Source organism: Enoplosus armatus, chromosome 13 (genome assembly GCF_043641665.1).
Source record: "Enoplosus armatus isolate fEnoArm2 chromosome 13, fEnoArm2.hap1, whole genome shotgun sequence".
In the NCBI taxonomy this organism is placed as follows: Eukaryota; Metazoa; Chordata; class Actinopteri; order Centrarchiformes; family Enoplosidae; genus Enoplosus; species Enoplosus armatus.
This window is the reverse complement of record NC_092192.1, coordinates 11,757,233-11,767,124: the sequence shown is the minus strand read 5'-3', so window position 1 is coordinate 11,767,124 and position 9,892 is coordinate 11,757,233. Positions and strand designations below refer to the sequence as shown.

At 40.8% G+C, this 9,892-nt stretch overlaps 1 protein-coding gene across 2 annotated transcripts; it reads left to right on the top strand.

Annotated features, from left to right (window-relative positions):
* Positions 1-9,313, top strand: LOC139295823 (serine-rich and transmembrane domain-containing protein 1). 2 transcript variants are annotated; one of them, XM_070918087.1, is made up of 2 exons: positions 1-34; positions 8,967-9,313. In XM_070918087.1, exon 2 carries the CDS (start codon positions 8,972-8,974, stop codon positions 9,311-9,313), a length of 342 nt encoding a protein of 113 aa, XP_070774188.1. In that variant the 5' UTR covers positions 1-34; positions 8,967-8,971. The 2 variants fall into 2 exon arrangements, with proteins under 2 accessions (XP_070774188.1, XP_070774187.1); XM_070918086.1 differs by lacking the exon at positions 1-34 and having other exon boundaries at positions 8,972-9,313.
* The last annotated feature ends 579 nt before the right edge of the window (positions 9,314-9,892 follow it).

The following is a 9,892-nucleotide window of genomic DNA, read 5'->3' as shown; positions in this document are numbered from 1 at the left end:
AGGAACAGCTGCCTCACAAATAAAAAAAAGGTCTGTATCTATTTCTTGTTTTTCCAAACAGTTGCATGTATGCTGCTGATGCTTCAGGCTGCTTTTTTTATGAAATGTTTCCAAATTATTTTTAAGAGGGTGACAGAGTGGGAACGGTGTAAATCTTAAGAGGGGGGACTCCCGCTGAATACAAAGAGCCATTATTCCCCTCAAATGCATCTCTCTTTTCAGTTGCCAACAACTTTATTTGGTGTGTTATCACTGCCTGTAGAGTAGTAGTGAGAGAACAAACACTGTTATAGAGAAGAAATCCAGTGAAGGGAAGATGAGAGAGTAAAATGATGATAGATAAAGACATAGACTTGCAGGAAGAGGATAAAGGGAAGGGAGGGAAGAATTCATGTACACATTCATTCACAAACTTGGGAATTAAGCGGGCTTCCTATGTGGCAGTTGAGAAAAAGAGGGAAGGAGTGAGTGATGACTGAAGCACTTGTACCGGCTGATTGAGAGAAAAAGAGTGGAGGACATAGAAAGTGTCCTTTCAGGGCAACGAGAACAAGAGCAGGGTTTGTGTTCAAAATGATGTATGACTCACCCTGTTCATCACAATAAACACCGTGTGTACATGAGCTGCAGACAGACAGTCAGTATCGCATTTATTGGCAACTGCACTCAGAATTATCAGGAGTAATTGACAGATATGAGAATGAGGTGTAAAAATACACTTTACCACAGGGATGAACTAACACACACACACACATATACACACACACAGACATCAAAGCAAAAGAACTCATTATCTTCACTGGCCACTGACCAAAAAACCTTCCAATACTTCCTATTCATAATGATGAACGTTTCTCAGGATTTAACTTCTGTTACCTCTCAGTTATAATAAGCCCTTTGCAACACCTTTGAGATCTCATTCCACTTTGGCTTTCTGAAACCCTTACTTTCATGCACTGAATATCTGAGAGAATCAGATAACAGTTGAACAGCGGTGCTGGACCCCTGGCGTGGCTTCGAGTGCACTCAGGTGCGCTGTGAGATTTTGTCATTCAAATGTAAAGGCAATGAATAAAAACATTAGTTTATTGTTTTGAAAACTCATTCAAATTGCACCTCTTTGTCTAAATTTGGAGTCTTGCCTGTCATTTATTGGCACGTTACTTGTATTTAGATTTGTACACAGTCTTTCAAAGGGCATCATTTTAAAGTAAATACTGAAACAATCCAAGCTGGAGAGAGATACATTGTTTTGTGTCTTGCTAAAAAAAAAGAAAAAAAAAAGAGAGAGCTTCTGACACATATTGAAACATCACTTTCTTCATACTTTCATCATTCCTGCATATCTCTGACCCCTACGTGGGTTATCTGCGGTATTTGGGGCTGCAGAGGCGATTTGGAATTCATGTGGTTGAGCCTGAGGTCTGTTTTCAGCTGATCTGGCCCAGAATATGAGATATTTAATATGTTTGAAATCCAGCCTACTTTTATCTCCTGGTAATCTGTTGTTTGAGCTGAAAGTGTGAACTGTGTGTTTGTGCATACAGCATGTGTTAAAATCTTTCGCATTTTCACATACATGCATGCGAATTAATATTTTTGCTATTGGCTCAGCTTGTCTTTGTCTGTTCAGGCATGTGGTATGAATACAGTATGAGAAAGTGTGCACGCGCACACACACATACACACACACACACACAAACACACACACACACAGACACAAAAGATTATGGCCCAAATGCCATGACATTTTGCCACACATGGATCTTGTCCATTATTCATGAAGTGATGAGCTAATACCAGAACTGAACGACAACAGAATGTGTTTCTCTGGGAAGTTGAGGTTTCAGTAAATATTTGCATATGCTGCATGCATGGACTGTAAAAAATTTCAGTAATGGCCTGGGCTATTTTCTGTCACCCAAAGATATCTCATGGTTTTAATTAAAAACAGTAAAGAGTCCAAGGCTGTCTATATTTGGCCCTCAATGGGCAAGCCATTGTGAATATAAAAAAGCCTTAGGCAAAAATTTTAATTTTAAACATTACAACATAAAACCAGACTTACTCACGAGTCTTCACCGTAAACAGATAAAAATATGGACAAATTAAACGTGTTTTAGCTCTACCAAACACCAAATCACAAAAATGTAATCTCTAAAAACAAACAATTGCTATATTTTTATGATTTTATTGACAGATTATTAAAGACACACACTTCAAACACCTTTAGAGCATAAAACAGCAAAGGCATGTACAGCAAACATTATCATTTAAATAAAACAAATGTCAGGCAGTATCAAATTCCAGTAAGCACATAAAAAATACACACTGCCCAAAAGACTTAACACAAATACATATTAGGCAATAAAATAAGAGAGAACAAGAGCACAGGATATTAATGTGGACAGAACACGTTAGATTAGACAAATTATGCCAAATATACATTGAAAGCAGTGACAGTGAGGAAGATTATAAGGAGATGATGAGAAAGCGACGGAGGGCAGAGGATGAGGAACAGATTGAGAAAGTGGAGCAGAGGAAGCTTCGCGGCACGATGTCTCAGGAGGAGTTTTGCTGAGCGTACTCCACCAGCAGAGGGTGAGATTGTTTGAGGAGTGACTTGCAGAGGTTGTGCAACTGAGGAAGGAGTTTGATCAGGACAAAGGGGAGCTTTGGGAGTCAAGGCTCACTGTCTATCGATGCAGACTGGTGGTGGACAAAACATACGCTCCAGTCAAGACCAGACAAGCAAAGGTGGAGCAGAGAAAGCTAAGGAACGCATGAAAAGAAATGTGCTCGAGGCCTCCCGGATTGAGTGTGCAACAGAGATAGCCAATACAGAATATATTAAAAGCGCTTGACATACCCGAGAGGGCAATGCTGACATTGAAAAAGATGAAATACATATCAGAAAAAAGTCATAGCTGAGAAGGAAGAGCACTTCTGCAAGAACACATTGATAAGCTCAAGGCTGGGAGACTCAGGAGGAAACGGAAGAATAAGAAGTCTCAAAGTGCCTGAACTCCACATGGCCCTGACTGGGACTGACAGGATAAGACTTCTTCTTCTACATTAAGTTGTTACAGAAGGACAGATATGTAAGTCAAGTAAATGCAAGGACCTCAGGTTCTGGTCATGTCCGGAGTCAAGGAATGACTCCTGAAGACCAGGCCAAACGGTGGCAAGCTCAACCGACAGTATCAGCTGATGTCCAGAAGATCAACCATCGCAGAGCTTTAGAGCAACCAGAGGACCTCCATTAGTATTCATTGTTTGGGGATCCACAAACCCCAGTGCTGGCATGACATGACAGACATGTTCATGTTTATAAGCAATCCTTACAAAATTAGAAAAAGACAAAGTATCAAACTGATAAAACAATGTTGAGTATGTTTTTTGAGCTGTTAAAGAGGAACCAAGGTGTCCAGGACCAAAAACAAAAACATTAGGGTTAAGCAACAGCTGAAGTTGAGCCAGGCTCTTGTTATAGACATTCAAGAACAAATGAGATTACAGCTCAGTGGGAGAGAGATAAAAAGGAATACAATCAAGTCCATCTTCAAGAGCCAGCAATTTATTCTCTGTCTCAGAGAAGAAATTTAGGGAGGCTTAGGCTCAGCTGACGTAAGAATTGCTGTAAGTCAGGCTTTGGGATGTGGAGGGAATCAGCATGGAGACTAAGGATCAGCTGGTGACTGCGTCCAGCTGAATGAGTAGCAAGCAAGGCATGATCGTAGAAAATTATATCTTGGAGAACTAGAATTACCACCTGCAGTTGTATGCCTGCGTCAACCAGTCAAGTTGCAATTTACATTCATGTCTGTCCAGACTCATATAATATATGCAGTGAATACTTGGAAGGAAGGAATTGAATAAAAGGTATAAAATGCATTTATTGGCTGAATAGAAGTTATCACTATATTGATGACACATATGTATGATTCCAGTGAATATACATTGTGGAACTGATTAATGAAGGATCATCATAGATGTACTGGCTAAACAGGTACACATGTAGCTGATTACTACGTAAAGATGGATTCTTATCAAGTATAGCTACACAAAATGTGGTGCTTTTGTTTTCTCATGGCATTTTTAGATGTGAACCTCTCTATGAGCTGTAGGTGAAACTCATGCACTCAATCACTCACAGGATCACGATTAGGTTGGCGCGCTCCAATACGTTGTTTGCAGTCACGTGATTCTGATGACGCTTGAAATTCAGAATGAAACAGAAGTGAAAAGCAGAATGGAGGAGATGGAGGAAAGCCTGCACTGTGCTAGTTATTGTTTACTCATTGTGTCGTCCCAGTCAACATGTGTGTGAAATCTGGAATCACCCAATTCATTCTTAAATAAAAACCTAAATTGAGGTCACAATGACCTTTGACCTTTGAGTCAAAAGTGTCACCTATTCAGTGTCCGACCAACTGTGAAATATGGTCACAAACTCCCCTTCTGTTCCTGAGTTATGGTGTTGAATAATTACCTTTGGGGTAAAAATGTAATCACGTCATTGTTGTATCCCATTAAACATCTGTGTGAATAATTACTGCATCAATTCGAGCTATGGCCAAAAACTTGTTCGTCAAGGTCACCTTTGACCTTTGAGTCAAAATTCACCAATTCAGTGTCGGACCAACTGGGAAATATGATCACAAATTCTCGAGTTATGGCCAAAAACGTGTTCTGAGAGGTCACAGTGACCTTTGACCCCTGACAACCAAATTCTAATCAGTTCATCCTTGAGTCCAAGTGGACGTTTATGTCAAATTTGAAGAAATTCCCTCAAAGTGTTCCTGAGATTCACGAGAAGCAGAGGCATAAAAATAAAACCATCACATTCAGAGGAAAGACAGCGAGAAGATAAAAAAAGCGAGTTAACACCCCCTGAAAATCTTCTTTTTGCTGACCCCAAGTGGTTTAACTTCTCACCTTGCTGCAGTGACGTAGAAGTGTACTCCAGGGTGTGGTCAGCATGCTGTGACATCACTGTTGGATGTGGTTACAGGTGCAACAAAGAAAACGTCTGACCATTTCCATACAGCTGATGCTGGGTGGGGTCAAAGGAGAAACAGGATCGAAACTTTCAACGAGAGAGCAGTGAAACAGTTCTTTCGTGGTGCCTGGTGTGAGGTTAAGGTTACACCTAAAGATAGAAGCAAATGAGAGAGAGCAGATATGTGGCTGTGTTGCTCAGCAGAAAACATAATGCAGAAGATTGCTAACCATTTGGAGACAAGAATAAACTCAGATCCAACATGTCTTACTACCTCAACCGCATTAAAAAAAAAAAAAAAAAATTATTTATATAATTTTCCTCAATAAAGACACATCATTTTCCAAATTAGCCCTTCGTGTTCTCTATATTACCTTTGTAACTATTCCCAAAGAAAATAACTACCGGTATTTATCATACGTAGGCGGGTGTGTGTGTGCATGTGTCTGACCTCTTCAGCCTCAGCGGGACTGCATGGCCTGCCCTCTTAAAGTAGATTAGCTTGAAAAAGAACCGAACGTACCTTGTTGCCTGGATACAAAAAGCATCATTAAGCCCAATTATCAGCCACTTCAGCTGACAATGAACAAGCTTCATCACAGATTTCAAAACAACATATCATTAACGACAGCAGCCTATAAAGAGCAGGAAAGAGTAGGAGGGAGCGGCAAGAGAAGGACAATGGATAAGATGAAGAAAAGGTGGCAGAGTTGAAGAAATAAGAGCAGAGAGCTGTAGAGTGAGCAAGCAAGGGTTCAGTGTCATGTTCAATGACATTTCTGATGACTGACACATTTTGAGCTGAAATTAATTTTAATTAAAACTGAGGTGGAATTTGGAGTTACAGTATTACAGGTGGACCTTTTTTTCCCCCACTATCAGCAATTAAACGTTTAATGAAAATGTTGTTAATATACCTTGAGTCCAGACGGTCACATAATTTCAGGAATAAAATATATGAAGTGCTGGTTGATTGAGGAAGGCAAAAAAACAGGAACAGAAAAGATAGTCAGAAGACAGCAGAAGGAGGGAAGGGCAATGTGTGTGTAGTGAATATCAATACTTCAACTCTGAAAAGTTGCTGTTGAGAAAAAGACAATATAAGTCAACAAAAGTGGCAAGACAGTTTTTCATTGGGCTGGGAAGACCACTGGGAGTATTTGATAAAGAAAACAGAGTTGGGGCAAGAGAGTCACAGAAGCAAGAGAGAGCGGCCTAACTCATCCCTCCTCATTATTCTGTGTATCTCCCTGAAGGTACAGTGGGCTGTAAATTAAAGAGAGCAGAGTTCTTGTCAATTGTACCATCCAGAGAGCAACAAATGGAGAGGAGGAAGAGAATGAAAGGGAGAGAATTAGTGGAGAAGAAAAGAGTTTGGGGACAGAGTGGCTTGCTTAAACAAGTTGCTTATGCAAGTATTGTACCAATATCGACATGTGTTGCAGGCTCAGAATGAAACACAGGGTCCAAACTGGTACAACACAGTCAATTATAGGAGTAACCTGTGCAAAAGTTATCAATGACAAAAGTCAGCAACGTTGTTCATATCATCATCTGGCGTTAACCAAATGTCAACAATACCATATGTACTCTGTATCTACACTTACAAGAAAGTGTAGTGTTTCTGTACAAAAAAACACATTAAACACATCCATAAACATATTTTCACACCTGCATGAGCAAAACTGGCCCTGCTGCACAAAAGTCTCCTATGAGACTGTTTTGCAGGATGAAGACCACATATCACCCCTCTAGCAAAGCTAACCATTATACCTGCTTATCTCTACTGGCTGGGTAATACATTCAGCCTAGTTTCCAGCCTACCTACCTAATTGTCCACAGGCTGACAGGTTTAACTGCTAGCTACACTGCCTCACTACTAGCAGAATTCTTACATTTAACACACTCTACACAAAAGCTGCTTGTAGGTCACAGTAAAAAGCTATAAAATAACACCAAACAAACTATTATGGTTGGACAACATTAACTAAACATTTTACTCCAAATGACCATTAGCTAAAGATAACATTTTAAGTAGCCTGTGAATTGCTTACGCTAATCGCTAATGCTAATCGCTAACACCAAGCTACATTAGCCTGCGAATTGCATGCTAATCGCTAATGCTAATCGACATTAGCATGAGAATTGCTTACGCTAATCGCTAACGCTAATTGCTAACACCTAGCTACATTAGCCTGCGAATGCAAATCGCTAATCCTTCCAGCACATACACATATCCCAGCCTTGCATGTAAACTCAAATTCAGTAGTATTACTTCCGTCCTAAACAAATGTTTATAGCGTTTACAAAAGTTTATACTGTATTTCATCACGATAACAGCACTCTTAGTACTCTTACCTGTGGTAAACATATTTATGACAATATTCAGCAACACTCAACTATCACTCTTGAATAGCGACTGAATAGCTGAGCTGACGACGCCCTCTGCTGAACTTTTTTCGTACTAGCAGATACAAATACAGTAAATACAGTGCAGCTCATCTACCAGTCGTCACAAATGTACTGAAAATGGTCCAGTAACCCACACAGATGCCACACATGCAGTTATTGCAGCTCACGGAGAAGGTGCAATGAATATAGTTTACTCCAGTCCTCTGACTATAATGTGGCCAGGCACACATATGGTCCATGGTGAAATGCATTACCATGAAATGGAAAGAAAGAGTGGGAGAGCTGGCAGATAAGAGAGAAATGAGCACACACCACTGTGAGGCGAAGAGTGTGCGCTGACCTCTTGCTTTCATTCTGGTCATGGTCAATCATCCCTCCCTTTGAAGTGTCTTTCTCTGCTGTCATAGATCAAGTCAATACACAAGGCTGGCCTAACCCAAATACAAAACAGCCCTTGTTTGCTCTCCCTTTCCCTCTGTCTCTCAGCAGCACAAAGACTGTGAACATCTCTACATGATAATGCTCAGTCACATCTTCTAGTCAGTTTTGTGCCATGCCAGTAATTTGCAGTGGAACATTATTAGCGGTTTTAATATGTGGTGGAGGAGGGTTGGCTCTCAGCTGTCTTTGTGAAAGCTGATTATGAGGAGTTTTAATTTCATCAGATAAGGATGCCTTCATTTATGAGCATACAGCAGCTCCAGGCACCAAGCCTGACAGGCATTCAATGAGACAAGTACTCCCCCTGCTGTTATTCTTCATCACAGCTCCTGACTTTACCGATGAAAACAGCCATCATAACAGACCAGCATCCATAGGATTTTTTTCTTATTTTTGTGGTCAGCCAGAAATTCATCCTTATACATCATGTATTTTCTCATAACACATTTTTAATGACCAAGTAGCAATTCTGTAACCCTCCACTTCTAAGAAACATGTCCTGCTGATAGTGAAACATACCTTTTTATAATTTGTTTATGAACATACAGTGATAGTATATTACATGATTATGGGTATTTCATACAGATTTCATACATTATAACATGATACGACATGTTTATTGTACCTGTTTGCTTGTTTCTTTGCTGCAAATATCTTTTTCCAAGTTATTTATCTGCAGTCTATAATCTCCTCAGACATGTATTTTGCAGTTTAATGCCAGATGGGTGAGTTACTATTTGTAAGACAATTTGGTTGTTTTTCTGAACTCTCCATCTGGTGCTCCGAGAGGGCTAAAATAAATAATTATTATTATTTGCAACTATCATGTGATTGAAGCCTGTCCCGCATCTGGGGCTCTCCAAGTGAATTGCTGGCCCTGAAGCAGAATTGTTGAAGTGCTCTCTGCCTTCCTCTTAATCTTTGCCAAAGCTGAAGATGTGGGTGAAAGCTCTTGTGTCAGCAAGCATCTGCCATGCTGAAGTGTCCTGGAGGGAGAAACTATATCCCTGGCAGCTTCAGCAGACAAAAGAGAATTTCTCCTACAGGTCATTTAAATTATTATCTGTTGCTTCACAATAAATCCTTCTTTTTCTCTCGTGCAGAACGTCAGCCAGGATGTCAGGGATGGAGGTCCCACTGGTGGACCATAACGAGACCGGAATCTCTCCAATAGACAATGGGACCTTCCTGCGTTTCTCCCCGACCTCCGCTTCCACGTCGGCGGCCGCCTCGTCACCGGGACGTCAGGGCAACGTTTATGTTTATGTGTGGCTCTTCCTCGGCCTGCTGGTGTTCCTGCTGACGCTGCTCATCATCTCCCTCCACAGGCTGAAGAACATAATCTCCTCCTCCTCCTCTGTCCCCGACTGCAGCAGCGAGGGAGGGAGCTCCTTCACCAACATGGAGATCTGTAGCATCTCGTCTCAGAGGTCCACCATCTCCTCACTGTCCACCTGAAGGCGGGACGGGAGGGAGCAAATACACACATGGACACATGGATATATGTCCTCATGCATGCAACAGGCAAGCATGCACACACACACACAAAGCACATAGAGGCCCGGCACCTCCTCACTGTGACATACAAACACAAAGACAACATGGCTTACACTCCATGCATGCATATTCTAATCCCGATGGTCAAGTCTGCTGTGTCCATGCAATTTGCATCGGCACAGGGGAAATATAGCTCACAATGTGATGAAGAGGTCGAGAGGGGTGAGAGTGACTGAGCCCTTCTGAGCCTTATTTTAACAATCAAGACAAATGAACCTGACAAAGCGCTTTGAAAAAAGCATAATGAGGAGCTATTATCTTTCCTCTTCGTTTTTGTAAAATTCAACTGTGTTTGTCATATTTACTGTAGAACAAATAACATTGCTTTCAAGTGATGCTTTGTACAGCATGTCTCATAATGTCTGTAGAGTACATTGCAAAATCAGAATTACAGTGATATTAAAGAACATTCGTTTGTACAGAAATGCATGCTTGTGCCTCAGTTGTTCTGTAAGGCTTTGGGGAGGCTGTAATTTCATT

What these genes read in the sequence shown, in the direction of transcription:
- LOC139295823 (XM_070918087.1), top strand. Translation starts at nt 8,972, where the DNA reads ATGTCAGGGATGGAGGTCCCACTGGTGGACCATAACGAGACCGGAATC.